The 17,080-nt window shown below is 32.7% G+C and overlaps 5 protein-coding genes across 6 annotated transcripts; 3 read left to right on the forward strand and 2 right to left on the reverse strand.

The window, feature by feature from the left end:
* Positions 1-4,636: 4,636 nt before the first annotated feature.
* LOC135961604 (enoyl-[acyl-carrier-protein] reductase, mitochondrial) lies at positions 4,637-5,938 on the reverse strand. Its single transcript, XM_065513131.1, has 2 exons — positions 5,661-5,938; positions 4,637-5,607 (listed from the first exon to the last, which is right to left on the reverse strand). The coding sequence occupies exons 1-2, from the start codon at positions 5,899-5,901 to the stop codon at positions 4,751-4,753; spliced, it is 1,098 nt and encodes a 365-aa protein (XP_065369203.1). The 5' UTR covers positions 5,902-5,938; the 3' UTR covers positions 4,637-4,750.
* Positions 5,939-6,934: 996 nt separating this feature from the next.
* On the forward strand, positions 6,935-8,379 carry RpL15 (ribosomal protein L15). Of its 2 annotated transcripts, none has more exons than XM_065511408.1 (3): positions 6,935-7,057; positions 7,429-7,750; positions 7,995-8,379. In XM_065511408.1, exons 2-3 carry the CDS (start codon positions 7,442-7,444, stop codon positions 8,298-8,300), a joined length of 615 nt encoding a protein of 204 aa, XP_065367480.1. In that variant the 5' UTR covers positions 6,935-7,057; positions 7,429-7,441; the 3' UTR covers positions 8,301-8,379. The 2 variants fall into 2 exon arrangements, with proteins under 2 accessions (XP_065367480.1, XP_065367481.1); XM_065511409.1 differs by having other exon boundaries at positions 7,038-7,061.
* A 1,892-nt stretch (positions 8,380-10,271) lies between these two features.
* LOC135961127 (enoyl-[acyl-carrier-protein] reductase, mitochondrial-like) lies at positions 10,272-11,413 on the forward strand. Its single transcript, XM_065512624.1, has 2 exons — positions 10,272-10,475; positions 10,539-11,413. Exons 1-2 carry the CDS (start codon positions 10,295-10,297, stop codon positions 11,411-11,413), a joined length of 1,056 nt encoding a protein of 351 aa, XP_065368696.1. The 5' UTR covers positions 10,272-10,294.
* Positions 11,414-11,428: 15 nt separating this feature from the next.
* tum (tumbleweed) lies at positions 11,429-13,914 on the reverse strand. The gene is made up of 3 exons (XM_065513789.1): positions 12,828-13,914; positions 11,958-12,757; positions 11,429-11,900 (listed from the first exon to the last, which is right to left on the reverse strand). The coding sequence occupies exons 1-3, from the start codon at positions 13,820-13,822 to the stop codon at positions 11,854-11,856; spliced, it is 1,842 nt and encodes a 613-aa protein (XP_065369861.1). The 5' UTR covers positions 13,823-13,914; the 3' UTR covers positions 11,429-11,853.
* Positions 13,915-14,730: 816 nt separating this feature from the next.
* On the forward strand, positions 14,731-16,821 carry Echs1 (Enoyl-CoA hydratase, short chain 1). The gene is made up of 4 exons (XM_065512130.1): positions 14,731-14,749; positions 14,866-14,985; positions 15,789-16,507; positions 16,573-16,821. Exons 2-4 carry the CDS (start codon positions 14,886-14,888, stop codon positions 16,636-16,638), a joined length of 885 nt encoding a protein of 294 aa, XP_065368202.1. The 5' UTR covers positions 14,731-14,749; positions 14,866-14,885; the 3' UTR covers positions 16,639-16,821.
* The last annotated feature ends 259 nt before the right edge of the window (positions 16,822-17,080 follow it).

Genomic DNA, 17,080 nt, shown 5'->3' on the forward strand with positions numbered 1-17,080 from the left:
CTCCCATTTTGGTTCCCCAGATATTCGAATTCAATATTTACTCTGTATGGGAGGTGCTACGCCCTCTAATCTAATTCCGTCTATATTCAGCTAAACTCTGCACAGTAATAAATTCGTAAACAGTTTAAACATTTTACAATTATAGTTCTACAGATATTCGAAATTTATTATTTACTTTGTATAGGGTGTGCCACGCCCACTATTCTAATCCCGAACAATTTCAGCGAAACTATGCAAAATTATAAATGAGCCATTTAGACTAAGTTTGAAGAATCTTGCAATTATAGTTCACAAAATATTTAGAAATAACTATTTAATTTGTATGGGAGGTGACTCACCATTTGTCCCGACCCGTCCCATTTTATATTAAACTTCATGCCGTGATATGAAATTGATTCGTATGAAGTATTTACCCCAATATGCATAAACAGTTTTTAAATTTGTCAAAAGTTTGTAAAACAAATTTTGAATGGAAATTTTGTTTTATAAACCTTTGATAAATTTAAAAATTGTTTATGCATATGGGAGTTAGAAAACAAAAAAACACCTTCAAAATATAGTTTTTTTAAGTGACTTTGAATTACTAAAGTCTTCTTCTTTGTTTTCTATAACAACTCTCACTTAAAACAGAGCGAAATCAATACTGTTTGATTGTTTCTCTTATTTATTTACAACAACAAATTGGACAAACACGCATTGCTTTGTTTACATTTTAGCTTAAGGTTCACATGTACACGTTTTTGCATATGTGTTAGTAACATCTTTAAATGCTTATAACTCTTAAAAAACTGAACCGATTTCAATAAAATATATATTCTGCACTTCTGTGAATAAATCCCTTTAAAATGGTATATTTCTTGCCCAAATTGAATGTATAATGTGAGCGTAAAAGGGGTCTAAAGAAATCGACTTGCCTATTAATATTATGATTTCAAAGATTTTTGCAACGATGTATATAAGACCGTAGTAACCCAGCGGGAAAAAATGATAGGACTTCAATTTGTAGGCCTTCTAAAAGGCATACTTACACATTCTAAAAGATCCGATACTCATTCCACCCTGCCTGCTCTTAGAAGGTGTTCAAGAAGCCCTATGAATCCACTTCTAATAACAAGTGAGCTTGTTGGCTGCCAACAGCCCATCATAAGTAGGCCTTCTCTCAGCCCTCTAACAGCAGCGAGTATGCAAGGCCTTGGCTCGCAATGACACGCCGTGTAAAATTGAAATGATTTTGCAATGCGGCAAAATGATTTTGTAAGTCCTTGTGTCTGCAAAATGAGGCATTTAGGAAGGCCTCTTTACTGCATCTTTTTCCCGCTGGGAAGTTGGACCTACAATGGGTAAAAATCGGAAAAATATTTTTTAACCCGAATTTTTTTTTTCACCAAAAAAAAAACAAAAAAAAAAATTTTTTAAATTTAAAAAAATAAGAAATAAAAATTTAAAATAACAATTCCAAAATTTTTTTTTCCAAAATATGAAAAAAAACAACTTGGAAACAAAAATAAATTTTGTTACCTAAAAATATTTAAAATATTTTCGGCACAGCCGAAGAGCTATCTCTCTTACTTGTTATACCCTTCACCTTCGTGAGAAGGGTATATATAAGTTTGTCATTCCGTTTGTAATTTCTACATTTTTCATTTCCGACCCTATAAAGTATATATATTCTGGATCCTTATAGATAGCGAAGTCGATTAAACCATGTCCATCTGTCTGTCTGTTGAAATCAATTTTCTAAAGACCCCAGATATCTTCGGGATCCAAATCTTCAATAATTCTGTCAGACATGCTTTCGAGAAGTTTCCTATTTAAAATCAGCAAAATCCGTCCATAAATAACGGAGATATGAGCAAAAAACCGGGACAACCTCGATTTTTTACCTACATACATATATCTGGATTACTGAGTCATTAATATAGACAATATGGATATCTAATGATAGATATTTCAAAGATCTTTGCAACGATGTATATAAGACCATAGTAAGTTGGAAATACAATGGGTAAAAATCGGAAAAATATTTTTTAACCCGAATTTTTTTTCACCAAAATAAAAAAATTTAAAAACAAAAAAAAATTTTTTAAAATTTTAAAAAAAAAATTTAAAATAACAATTGCAAAATTTTTTTTTTCCAAATTATGAAAAAAAAAATAAATTTTGTTTACCTGCAAAATAATTAAAATTTGTATTTTGAAGTATAATTTGGTGAAGGGTATATTAGATTCGGCACAACCGAATATAGCTCTCTTAATTGTTTTTTATTAAATCGGTTACGTTACTTCAATGCTTACTATATAGCCAACCTTGTCGTTTTAACTTTCGCCCTTAATTCGCTTCGAATTAATTAATTAATTAATTTTATTTTTATTAATTCTCTAAAATCTGTAAATGTCAGCAATTCGTTCCATATACATTTTCCCGACAAAACAAATTCTTTAGCTACATTGAAAGGCTTTATTTAAATAGAATTCTTCCATTGTTGAATTAATTCATAACAAAATTTATTTAACCTTAAAATTATTAATTTTTTGTTAATTCTCAAAATCAAATCTAAATTTAATGAAAATATTTTTTCTTCACTCAAGATTTTAATCAATTACAAAATGAATTGAAAAAATTGTGTAAAGCAATTTTGTAATGGATTTGAATTATAGAAAACTTGTATGATTCAATAAGGCATTAATTCTATAAAGAATGAATTCTCAAAGGAATGAATTCAATATGTTTGAAGTACTAAGGAAGGAAGCCAATAAATTCATAAACGAAATGGTTAAGAAATAAAATTTAATTAGATAATTGAATTAAGAATTAATTCAATCGAACCTTTGTTTTCAACTTTAAAACCTATTATGTTCCAATAAAATATGCCACAACTTAACTGATTTATTTAAACTATTTAGCACATTCAACTGTATTTTAAAAGACCTTTTGCCAGTAGTGTAAGAAGGTAATTTACGAGCATTTTACACCCATAGTTGAAACACGCAATTTATTATTTAAATTATTACTAAATGCACTTGTAAATGGAAATACTAAAGAAACAATTATTTTTTTAGAAAAATATTTACTTATGATATGTCGAAAGTTGCAAAAAAAAAACGTTTGTATGTATTTGAAATTTATAAAGACGGTAAAAAACAATTAATCGAACTTCTATGTATGAAAGGCCATTTATTGTTTCACATATGATTGAAATGACACGCTAAACTTAAAATCAAGTGGATTCCCCATAACGAAAAAAAATCGTCATCAGAAAAATCGAACCCAGCTCGAACTACTTTTGATCTACATAAGTATTTAAAATATTCATTGGAACGTTTCTAATAGCGGCATCAATCAATAGTTCCCTTAATTTTATTAATTATTATAACTGTAACTACTAAAAACATTTAACTACTTACTGTTCCAGAGAACTATTGCTTACAATTCATTTAAACGAGAACGCAACTGATATTTTATTTTGTTTAAATCTCAAACTTGTCCTGTCCATGTTAATGACTCGTATCAAAATATAAATCAACGATAATTAAACACGAGCCACTTTAAATCCTTGATAAATTTACAAAATTTCACCACCCTATGGTGTAAAGTGATAAATTTAAGTTGCACAGTGGGAAATAAAACTTTTTAGAATAATGAAATTAAAAGAGCATAATTTATTTTTAGGTTTTGAAGCTCTATATTCCTTAACCTATACCTTCGTATAGGAAGCTGGTACAATGACATTTTCTACTGAGTATTAATTAAATTTGTATTTTTACTCAAGATTTTCTTCAATTATGATTTAATTCTTCTCCAGCAGTGAGTTTAAAATGATACTCCATCAGGATTCTCTTCACGAAATGCATATATCAAGTATATCTTCTCATAACCTTAAATCAACGTTATAACAAAACGTAAGCATGCGGATTAATATAAAATACACAAACTGTTGTAAAATATATGAATATTCAACATTTGAGGAAAGTTCTAGTTCGATTTTTCATATAAAATCCCTGATGTTTCCCATAATTATCTATCACTGCTTCATTTTCAAAATGTTTAGCAAATTTTCACGTTGGAGAAGGAAGCTTCTATTTTTGAATCCGTTAAGAATCTCGGCTGTATATTTATTGCCCTAGATTGTGATTATTTATTTGGATATATATCACCACAATGCACCAAAGGTTTCTTCAACATTAAAGACAATTCGTTAATGTTTGTTATATTTACTTTTTTAACAAATCCATCCCACAGTGCCTTGTGCCATAAACTCTCTGGGGTAGTTTCAATTGCCGGAAGTTGTGCAGTGGCGTGTTACTTAGATTATAGTTGTAGGACAATAAATTCTTTTTCTAAATAACTAATTATAAAAGCAAAATAAGCAAACGAAAAATATACGATATCATTTTAAGGTTAAGGTTCAATTAAGTTTGAGGTTAAACATGGGGTTGAAAATATTTAAATATAAAAGAAATTATAACGATTTTCTATTAAATAAGTTTCATTTCAAAACGTGGCAAGCTTAAATTGGTAACAGAATAATTTATTTTTGTAAATTATTTTAAAATGAAAATGTTTATAATTTGAGGTTAAGTTCAATATTAATTTTAGGTTATGTGCAAACTTAATCTTACAATAAAATGCTACTCAATTTTTTAAGGCAAAAAAAATGTTCCACATTTTATTCAAATAAAAAACAATTACAACAAAAATTTTATATATATGTATATTATAAATATATAAATACACATTTTTCCCAACCCACTTAATCCATTTTAAGAATGTATTTTTTTCCAGTGAAACCTTTAAAATTCAAAGCAGCAGCGGCAGCATCTTTAAAGTTTTGCAAAGGCACCAACTCATGCACGGGAGCCACAAACTTTTGTTGTTCCATTAGATCACACAATTCCTTGAACATTTCTGTACGTTGGGGCGATTGAGGATTCTCTTTGGTCCATCTGGTCATCCAGAAACCACGAAAAGCTAAATCTTTGAAGATCAAGGCAGCAGTAGCGGCTATAACAGGTTCACGTGACATGCCACCATAGGTGACCATAACACCCTTGTCCGCCAAATGGCGGGTAACTTCAGTGGCACTTTTGCCACCCACACAGTTAAAAGCTAATTTAGGTTTGGTTAACTTGCCTTCTTTAAACAAAGTACAAGTACGAATTTCTTCTTCGGTAAATATTTCAGTGGCACCCATGGATTTCAGATAGGTTTTTAGCTGGTCAATATCAGGTCTAGACCTAACAACACCTACCGATTTCAAGCCCCAAGCTTTGCAGAGTTGATGAACTGCCTGGCCAACGGCACTATTGGCACCATTTTGTATGACACAGTCACCAGGAGAAAGTTTAACAAAATCCTTAAGCATACGATAAGCTGTGCAAGGATTAACTGTTATAGTGGCCGCCTCAGCAAGACCAATTTTATTTGAGATTGGCATCAGCTGCTCTTCAGTATAAACAGCATGTGTGGTCCAAGTACCAATGCCCGTAACATAAGGCACCACATGTTGACCTTTAGTTAAATTCTTAACTTTGTCGCCTACCTGCACAACCTCGGCTACACACTCATTACCAGCCACAGCTGGAAATTTAGGCTTTACAGGATATTTACCTTAAACAAAATTAAAATTACTTTTATTTTAAGTTTGAGGTTTAAATTCTAACCTTGTATGGTATTAATATCGGCAGGATTTATGGGTGCTGCCAATATTTTCACCAGCACTTGATTGCTTTGTGGACTTTCCAACTTTTCTTCCACCAATTGCAAAACATCAGCCGGCTCACCGTGTTGTGTATACTTAATGGATTTGGCTAAAACTGACATTTGGCGTGACCATTGCAAAGAATTTATAGTGGATATTGGTTTTAATGGTTTGGCTAACAATTGTAAATGTTTGAATAACATAATGCAAGTTCCAGACTACTATTTAATCGTTATTATTTCAATAATTGTTATGAAATAATCGAATTCCATAAAAAAAATATTTAACCGAACAGCTGTTTTTTGTTTACATCATTTTTAGGCGTATAGTGTAAATACGGCCAATGAGATAAGATATGCTAGATATAAAAGAGATAACAATAGTGTTGCCAGTTAGGTGGGAAGGAAGAAGGTTGGCAATGACGTTGTTGCATGGCAACAATAATCATAGAAATGTTTCAATATAATTTTCATAAACCAAAACAAATGATTCTGCACTGAAAAACAATTTTTGTTTTAAAGTTAAATACAAATCTGATTATGTTTATACACAAATATTTGGATTCGATGCACCTTAAGGGCCTTATTTTGAAAAACGCATTGACAAACGTTAAACATATTTTGTATGGAAAAAATTCAAGTTTCAAACATTTTTCCCATTATTCTTCACACTAATTGCTTACGTTTATTCGGTTTATAAAATAAGGCCATAATTTTTGGAAATTCGATCCAATTCAAAATTCTTAGATGATTTTGAAAAACTAAATAATTTAAATAATAACTTTGATGCAGTACTATATTATAGCAGAGTACATATAAGAATACACTTAGATATACAAACAAACTCAAACAAAAAAATAGGTCAAAATAATCTCAGATACTAGTGTTTATTTTTGCTTTCACATAGTTTTTTTTCTAAAACATTCACACCACATAGTTTTTTGACAACTGAGTAAGTTCTTTGACATGAGAGTTTGCGATCTATGGTGGAATGGGTTTTCTGTATTTAAAATTTCAATGTAATTTGTTGTTTTTCCGACTAAAACCTGACTAGTACAGTAGCAAACCAAATTATTTTATTGATTTAATATTAAATTCATTTAAAATTGTCGCTTAACTTTCATTTATGCATATTTAATGAAATTTTGTATTAGAAAATAAAAAAAAACACTTTTAATATCAAATTTATTTACCACACTTGGCAATTAACATTATTACATTTTTTGTGCTGGCAATACTTCATCGTTGCCAATACTAATCTGGCAACTCCAAATGTTAGGCCATTTTGTAATTCAACTGCAGCCAACTTCAGTAATTTCCTGCGCTGTTTATTTCTTTTGGAATTTGCATCTCGTAGAAGGTAGGTGTTTTTTGTCCAATGGTAGTGGAAAAAATAAAAATTAAAGTGAAAAAAGTTACTATAAAATTATTACACGTGATGATTTATATACTGGCCTTGCACCATTCTGAAGCTTTCACCAAAAGCATCTATCCTGTTGATACGGCAGATCTGAAAAAAATAAAGAATAATACAAATAGTGAAATAATTTTTGACTTGTGTGGAAAAACGAAATTTTTTATTAATTACACTTTTAATTTTAGAGCATTCCAATACCATGCACAAAAACAAACTCACAAAAATGTCTATTCTCAATGAATTATATTCGCGGATAGACCGATGATGTGACAGTTATTTAAAAACAAATAACATTTGCTTGAATTTGTTACTAGGTCTATCTTCATCATGGGTGCCTACCGTTACATGCAGGAATTGTACAGGAAGAAGCAGAGTGATGTTATGCGTTACTTGCTTCGCATCCGCGTGTGGCAATACCGTCAATTGACAAAATTGCACCGTTCTCCCAGACCAACCCGTCCCGACAAGGCTCGTCGTTTGGGATACAAGGCCAAGCAAGGCTTTGTCATCTACAGAATTCGTGTACGCCGTGGTGGTCGCAAGCGTCCCGTACCCAAGGGTTGCACTTACGGCAAGCCCAAGAGTCATGGTGTCAACGAATTGAAACCATACCGTGGATTGCAATCTATTGCTGAGGTAAGAATTAATTTTAATTACAAAATAAACCCTAAGGTTAAACACCCTAGCATAACCTTAAAACTTATATTAACCCGAACCACCTGTTCATGATGCTAACCTACTTTAATGTGAGAATAAATAATGTTGACCCACATATCCTTCCTTAGATGTCTGATTACTTGCTTGCTTAATTTATTATTGTTCTCTTTTAATTTCTTAATATTATTGAAACTAATAAATGTTTTTCTTTTGTAATTTTTAGGAACGTGTTGGCCGCAGAATGGGAGGTTTACGTGTATTGAACTCCTACTGGGTTGCCCAAGATGCTTCTTACAAATACTTCGAAGTCATCTTGGTTGATACTCACCACAATGCCATCCGTCGTGATCCCAAGATCAACTGGATCTGCAAGCACGTTCACAAACATCGTGAACTTCGTGGTTTGACCTCCGCCGGCAAGAGCTCCCGTGGTATTGGCAAGGGTTACAGATACTCTCAAACTATTGGTGGTTCTCGTCGTGCTGCCTGGAAGCGCAAGAACCGCATGAACATGCACAGAAAACGTTAAGATGTAACACATTTTTTAGCGTGTTGACAAAGAGAAGATTTCTGAATAAAGTTTATTTTATAAATACCTACAAAAAAAATTAATAATGTGTTATTATTTTACTATATTTTGGTGGGGTTATATTAGTGGGTAGATCTTTCAGGTTGATAGAATGGTTCTTAAGAGTAGTATTTTTTACTGGGGGATTAGTTTGAATTTCTCTTAATGAACTTTGGGAGTACTACAAGTTTACGAATTACATGTATGTATGTATATGTTTTATATATGTATATTATGCGATGGAAATTGATTTTAAAAAGATCCATTTTGAAACCGTTGTTTAAATTCCAACTTGATACTTTTCCATTAATTTTTATCATATTTGTTGACTACATTATTTGATATTTGTTATATGGGCTGTATTTTGGAAAGAAATATGAACCCAATAGATAAATGATATTTGAGATCTAAAGAAATTCTTTACTCTTGTTCAAATCGATCGATTTTCATCACATACCTCGAGGGCTTGCATTGGCCACATGTATTTCGTTTGGGACCTACATAACTATAAAATGTTTTACTGCATTAACAAACGAAACTCTAATTTTGGTAGAGACTAAATTAGAATAGTAGTGTACAACGGGTACACTTCCACACGGAGACGTGTGAATTCCTTCAAGATAGAATACATACACAGCCCAATTATAAATAAAAAATTCCGCGGGAGTTTGTTCCCTGGTAGTTTTTTTCCCCATTGAATAGGAAAAATGAGAAAAGGGAGAAATCTCCCGGGGAATTTTTATTCATAATTGAGTTGACAATAAAAAAATAAATTATACAGAAGAGATGAAATAACTAAAAAACTAAATCTGTGGCGATGGCAGATAATATGCTTTACGGATTCTAATTCCTCTTCAGCCCCTCACACTCTGCAATAAGCCGAAGTACCTTCTATTCGCTCTAACTGGGTGACCAATAATCACACTTATGATCACTCTAACACTACTCCTTTTTAGATCCAGTAATATTCTGGTAACTGAAATATTTACTCTGAGCAACAAGGCACTGGAGATCCTACAATCCAGTATAATTCCCCATGACCGGTTTGTGCTGAGCAGAATCTCATCCAATACTATCCTGTGGTAATGGCTTATTGGTGGTTTCACCTACATATGTATGTATGTATCACTCACCTCTAAGGGTTTGTTCCAATTTCATTCAAAAGAGTCTTAGGCCGGGTAACTTATCAAAATTTTAAACATAGTTAAGGCGTAATCAATGTTAAAATAAATTTTTTCCGTACAGAAAATATATTTAAACATTGATTAAGCCTTAACTATGTTTAAAATATTGATAAGTTACCCGGCCTTAGTAACTCTTTTGCAGTCATGTACCAGCTTAGATTTGACTCTGTGGCCATTTAGAGCCTTAAATTGGCTTAAATGGCTTAATATTACAATGAATAAAATGAAAACTAAATAATGCTGCCTGACGCAGAAAGTCACCTTGTTTCCGGTAATGCCATGCGATGCATCTCTGAACTTGGTCTATGTCTTGTGGAAACTGCAATTTTTGTTTATCAATGTGCCACAAAAGTAGATGGTAAACTGTATTTAGTTTCTAAATATTTTATACATCCCTTTTCCCATTTTTGCTACTCAAATTCAATGTTAAAAATGGGAGAAGGGAAAAACTCCCGCGGATTTTTTATTCATAATTGGGCTGAAACAATTTGGGGTGGAATCAATTTCGCGGACAACTGAAACCGAGAGCACACAGATATTTCAATGAAGATGATCCCTATTCACTTGAGATCACACGATTTGTAGAAAACCTTGTAATAATGTATTCAACGATTTTTAAATCGTCCTAAAAGGTTTAATTATTTTTACAGTTGTCTTTTTTACAGCAAATGACAAATTTTAAATCCAAAAAAATTAATTTCTTTTAAAAAATCTCTAATAAAAATTGCAGCCTTAAAAATGTTAGCAAAGCATTTATTAAAAACTAATCTAATGTTGTTCAAAACTTATTCACGTTTTATAAAAACCCTGTCGCTAAAGTTCACCAGCAATGGTGAGCCTTTGGAGGTTTTGGAAATGGTAGAAGAAGAATTGCCGGAACCAAAAGATTCTCAAGTATTGATAAAAGTTTTAATGGCTCCCATAAATCCATCGTATATTAATATAATACAAGGTGTTTAAAACAAAACTAAAGGAAACAAATTTATATGGAATTAAATATTTTTACAATTTCCAGGTCGATATCCTTTGCAACCCGCTAAATTACCAGATACTGCTGGTAATGAATTTGTGGGCAAAATTGTGCAAATGGGTGAAAAAGTACAAAATTTTGTGTTAAAAGAACATGTTGTGGCTTTTGAATCAGGTTTAGGAACATGGAGCAAATACCTATTGCTTGATTGCAAACAAATATATGCTATACCTTTTGAGGTGCCATTGCCTGCAGCGGCCACTTTAACTATTAATCCTTGTACAGCATTTCGCATGTTGAAAGATTTTATTAAGCTACAGCCGGGCGACTGTATTATACAAAATGGTGCTAATAGTGCAGTGGGTCAGGCAGTCCACCAATTGTGTAAAATTTGGGGAATTAAGTCCATGGGTGTGGTACGTGATCGTCCGGAGTTAATAAAACTAAAACAAGATTTATTAAGACTGGGTGCCACAGAAATTTTAACGGACGAAGAGTTATCTAAAACTCAACTATTCAAATCCGATTGCTTGCCTAAGCCACGCTTGGCTTTAAATTGTGTGGGTGGCGAAAGTGCCACAAATATAGCCAAACATTTAGACTATCAAGGCGTCATGGTGACCTATGGTGGTATGTCCAGAAAACCTCTTACTTTAGCCACAGGATCTTTGATTTTCAAAAAGCACTCATTTCATGGCTTTTGGATTACGGAGTGGGTTAAGAAAAATTACACATCTCCAGAAAGATCTTATATGTTGCGCAATTTAACCCAATTAATGCAGCGCAATGAATTTTTAGCTCCTAATCATGAGTTAATACCTTTCGAACAATATAAAAAGTTTGGAGAGCAAGCTTTAAGACTGGCCAATAAAACCAACAAGAAATTTATATTTGATATAGCTGATAAAGAATGCAATTAAATAAAACAAAATGCCTTGGTAATTACTATTCTTTGTGAATTAATTGAGTTTTATTTAAACAAAATAAACCAAAAATTCAAAAATGGATGTTATAAAAAAATGTTACAAAAAAATTCAGCAAAAATCCTTTACTTTGCCATAAAAAAATTAAAACAATATTCCAGAAAAATCCAAAAAACCTCCAAAGTGTGTGTGAGAGATAGAAGGTATGTTAATAAGTTGATAAAAATAGAAAAATAAAAGTTAGTTCAGTATAAAAATAAACCAAATATGCCAAAATTGAATACTTAGGAGATAAGTTGTGATTAATAAACAACATATAATAATATAATACTATATTGTGTAAATTATTTAAATTAAGCTGATATAAATTTCTTAAATATAGTTAAAGTTAAGTCATGTTTAAAGTAGTGGTTCTTAAAACCTTTTAAAAAAAGAGTTTAATCATAAAATTTACGTTTTTTCAGGGTGGATTTCATAGGAGTGGCTGTAAAGATAGACGAATATTAAAATTTAATTTAACATATTTCTTAAATTAACTCACCATATAAAGAAAAAACAGCTTCTTTATTATGACTTGGTGTTCGGGTTAAAGTCGAAGCACTTTGATAATTTTCCTTTGCCTCACCCAACGACACAAACTGTGACCAATACTCAAAGGGGATTTTCAATAAATTCAACATTACCATATATTGTGTATAGACTTCAGTGAATATGGCATGTTGATCTGGATCTGGGGAGGAATAACCCACTATAGTTGGACCAAATACTCGAGCAATATTATCCAAAGGCATCAGCACTTCACGACAGTCAGCAATACGTTGAAAGTGTAGTATTAGAAAAGCCAAAGTATCACGATTGGTCTGTGGCATTGCATCGACTGCTTTATATAAATCTTTTTGTATATCTTGCTCGGACGGATTTTGAACAGCATTGCAGAAATCCTTCCACAGACTTGTTGGTATGAGAGGTTCACGTAGGGAACGCAAAAAGTCTTTAATGCAACCACACAGCACATGAATATCAATGTTGGCTAGGTGTGGAGGTGATTTGCCGCGTAAAAAGCGATCTTTCAATGCCTTGATTTCACGTTCAGAGCCAGAGACACGATAAATGCCCACCTCATTGAGTCCTCTAGATTCGATTTCATTGACACAGTGTACAATTAGGGCAGGTATAAGTGGCGCCACCGAGGGAGCATAATCAGTTATATAACCCATAAGACCTTTGAAAACTGGAGTACCCGTGGAGGGCATACACATGATCGTAAGCAAAGGCCGACAATCTGTATGACAGCGTACCGTGCAATCCCGGCAACGTAAACCAACCGAACCAAAACGTATTCTGTAAAGAGTGAAGATAAAAAAAATTATAAAAATGTTTGTTGTTTTTCTTAATCTCTTTTTAAGCCTACTTCTTCTGACACTGTGTGCACATTTCAGCTCTTATAAATGTCTTACTAACAAAATTGTGTTGACGTTTCATTGTTCCCGCTGATCTCAAGTTGTGTTGGTTCATGGGTGAGTCCATATTGGCATTAGCCGGAGTCATTGGTGGAGCTGTGGCCTGTTTGTATGGTGATTTGCGAGGTGTTGAACAAGGACCCTCTCCTAAACACACTAAATCATCAGGTATATCTTGTTGGTGTACTATAACCGGTACAGTTTCTATGGTAGATTCTGCACGTATGGCACCATTACCATCTTGTGGTATGGTAACCTTGGTAGTAGCACAAATCCTTTCCGTTCCCAAATCGGTATCAATGGTATGTTTTTGAATGCCGGCATTGCTGCGTCTAGTCGAGCGTCTGCTAGTACGTGGATTATCCATAGGCGTGTTACTTGCAGCATTACTTAAGCGACTTCTTTTACTTCTGGGCAAGGTTCTGGCCGGACGTATATCTAGGAAATCATCTTCCGATTGGGTAATCGACAAATCTGACAAAAAACTACCCGTGGAATTTATGTCATTGCCATACTTTTCCTCTAAATGGGTATTTAAAGATTTAGATCTTCTCTTTCTGGGCAAGGTATTTAAAAAGGCCAACTTATCTTTGGTCTCATTTTTTAAATTATTCTCATGTTGCAATAGATCAGCAACGGCCACAATTTTCTTCTCCATTAGATCCCTTTCATGTTCGGCCTCTTTGCGAGCCTTACTTTCCATTTCCAGCAAACGTCGGGCGTGGAATAGTTTGGTTTCTAAATCCGCCATGGACTGCAAGGAAGCATCTAACTCACGCTGTATCCGCTGTGCTTCGTGGGCCCTAGCTAGGCACTCCAATTGCATTTTTTCTTGCAGCTGTAGAATTTTGAGAAATTCCTCTTCGGCAGAGCCATCTATTAAAACCTGAACACAGCGTCTCAAGTCATCAAACGTTGCCAAAGTGGATAACGTTGTGGTGGTCATTTTTTCTTGCTTTTGTAACAAATAACTTGATTTTTAATTGATGTCCATAAAGTTTCTCAAAATCTTTGGCATTTATTTGTTTTTCCAAGTAATTTAAACAAATTTAATACAATTTTAATGTTTCTAAATGATTTTCTTATAAAATTATATTTTGCGCGTGTTAATCCTGTTTTTTTAAAAACGCCGTTTGAAAAAAGGAAAATTGTGTAGCAGCTGCGTTGTTTTTGTTTTCTTATAGAACACAGAGTTGTATTTTGCGATGCTATAATATCAGAGTTGTATTTTTATAGCATATACCGCCAGAATAAGCAGGGTTGCATTTCTAAGTACTGAGTAGCAGATTCAGAATGCACCGAAATTATAACCGAAATATATTCTTTTTTTGACAATTGAATTAAATTCGCTAACAGCTTCTTATAATTTTTAATAACAATTTTTTTTTTAAATAAATAATTCAAAAAGTTGTTTTAATTATTAATTTACTCACTTATTGGACCACTTTGGCTTGAAATTCAATGATTTTTACTTGTTTTAAATTTATTTGTTTTTACATGGTTGGAAAAATACGGACTATTTACAATTAGAAAGAGATGTTCATGTTATTTCAAGTAAATTTCGTAGAAATGAACATAACTTTACTTGAAAGTAACCAAAATGTACGGGAAATTACTTAATTTTAAGTTAATTTCGACCGAAATCACAAATTTAATTAATGTGAATGGGGTATTAAGTATCAATGAGCAAAAAAAAACTCGAAAATAATAAATTAACAGAGATTTCTGTGTAAATTTTCTTCTAAAGCGACAATCGCTTGTGGCTGCGCTCTTATTCTGGTCATGCACTTATTATTGTGATTTTTGCAAATGTTTTCTCTTTTTTAATGATCATATTTTTTCTCTATTACATTCCTTCTCCAGTGTTCGTGGCGTGAGTGTTGTTATTTTGTATTAATAGTTATTGCTTTTCTTTAAACTTGTACTTTGTTAAGTAATCGCTATCTCTTAATTAACTATATAAATATTTGTTTTCTTCCTATTTTTCAGTAGAAGTATATCTTAGAAATATGGCTCAAATCGCTAAAATCTTTGCCGGTCGTGCCCAGCAAGTCTTGCAAACTGCTGCCAAACAACCCCAATTGGCTCCACGTTTCTACTGTGCTGCTGGTAAGTTCTAGTGTGTTTTTGTACATAATTATGAAAAATTTCCTACACCTTATAAGATTGTCGTCCGTCTGTAGCCACTGCTCCCACCCCGGCTGCACTTAGCTATCCACGATAAAGTTGCATTCATTAAAATAGCTTTTATTAGGAGTGTCTTTTGTATTGATTAAAAATACAGAAAATTATCAACCGGCTTTGTAGTATTGTTGTTGTTTTTTGCATTTTAAATCAATTATAAGTATATCGTTGTTTAGTATTACGTAACAACATTAAAACTATTCTAATTTGTCTTTTTATCAATTATACAAAGAAAATTACAGTCATGTAGTGATTTATTTATGTTTAAATAACAAACCACATATTTTGCTACAATTTAGTAAGTCCTTTTTAATTATTGTTGTGTAGTTTATTGCAAAGTATATTTATATACTTTGGTTTATTGTTATCTATTTTTAATGGCTAATCAACATAATGTGCTTGTCATGGAATTAATTTAGCTTGATTATATTTATTTGTTGAACAAAAAAAAATGTAAATAAAAATTACTTTCTAAAATTTGGCAGCACTGTCGATTAACAGTCCTTGAGTTTGGTAGCACTTTTGTAGTGACACAGGATTATAGCAAATTCCATTTGTGATGCCAGACTTAATGTTACAAGAAACCAAACAAAATTAATAAAACGAGGGCAGACCGAAAGGCATTTTAAAAATAATAGAAAAAAGAGATTAGTCAATCAAGTCTTCTATAAGCTCAATAAGTTTTGATTCTTTTGTTAAATTAATAAAAAAAACTTCTTTCCTCTTAGCCACCAACTTCCAGTACATCAAAACCGAATTGGCTGGTGAAAAGAAAAATGTTGCAGTCATCACTTTGAACCGCCCCAAGGCCTTGAATGCCTTGTGCAATGGTTTGATTGCCGAAATCAATACCACTTTGGACAAATACGAAAAGGATGACAGCATTTCTGCCATTATTATTACTGGAAGCGAGAAGGCTTTCGCGGCTGGTGCCGACATCAAGGAAATGCAACCCAACACTTATGAAAAGTGCATTATGGGTAACTTCTTGAACGATTGGACCCGTGTTGCCAAATGCCAAAAGCCCATCATTGCTGCCGTTAACGGTTATGCTTTGGGTGGTGGCTGTGAATTGGCCATGATGTGCGATATCATTTATGCCGGTGATAAGGCCAAGTTTGGTCAACCCGAAATTGCTTTGGGCACAATTCCCGGTGCTGGTGGCACCCAACGTTTGACCCGTGTCGTTGGCAAATCCAAGGCCATGGAAATGTGCTTGACTGGCAACATGATCAATGCTGCTGAAGCTGAAAAGATGGGTTTGGTGAGCAAGGTTGTACCAGCCGATCATTTGGTCACTGAAGCTGTTAAATTGGGCGAAAAGATCGGTACCCATTCCCAATTGATTGTGCAATTGTGCAAGGAATCTGTTAACACTGCCTATGAAACCACCTTGCAAGAAGGTTTGAAATACGAAAGAAGAACTTTCCATGCCACTTTCGCTACTGTAAGTTTTAAATGATTTTATTTATGGAATAATAAATAATAACTTTATTTTTTTAATATTTTTAGGGTGACCGTAAGGAAGGTATGACTGCTTTTGTTGAAAAACGTCCCGCTAACTTCCAAAACAACTAAATCCGTTTCGTATTAAGTTTATCATGTTGCTAGAGCAACCGTAAAACGTTAACGAGATTCTATTTTATATGGTTTTTCACATTACCAGTAATGCATTTATAAATATTATTGCGAAAACCAAGTTTTCTGTTTTTTTTTAATATGTATAAGAATAAACTAAATTTATAGATATTTTATCAAAAATTAATGAATTTTATTTAATAGAAATTTAAATCGGTAAAATATACCGGGGGGATGTCATACATTACAAATACTTTCTAGGGTATTAATAAATACTTAAATGTCTTGAATTATTTCTCCTATATCTAATTTAGTTTTGAAAATCTCCAAATTTAACAATTTTTGGAGAAAGGTGTAACTTACCGATTTGTATATCGAAAACGTAAGATAGAAAAAAAGGTCTTCAAAATTATTCAAATAAAACAGTTGTTGTTGTAAACGA

Source organism: Calliphora vicina, chromosome 5, assembly GCF_958450345.1.
Source record: "Calliphora vicina chromosome 5, idCalVici1.1, whole genome shotgun sequence".
In the NCBI taxonomy this organism is placed as follows: Eukaryota; Metazoa; Arthropoda; class Insecta; order Diptera; family Calliphoridae; genus Calliphora; species Calliphora vicina.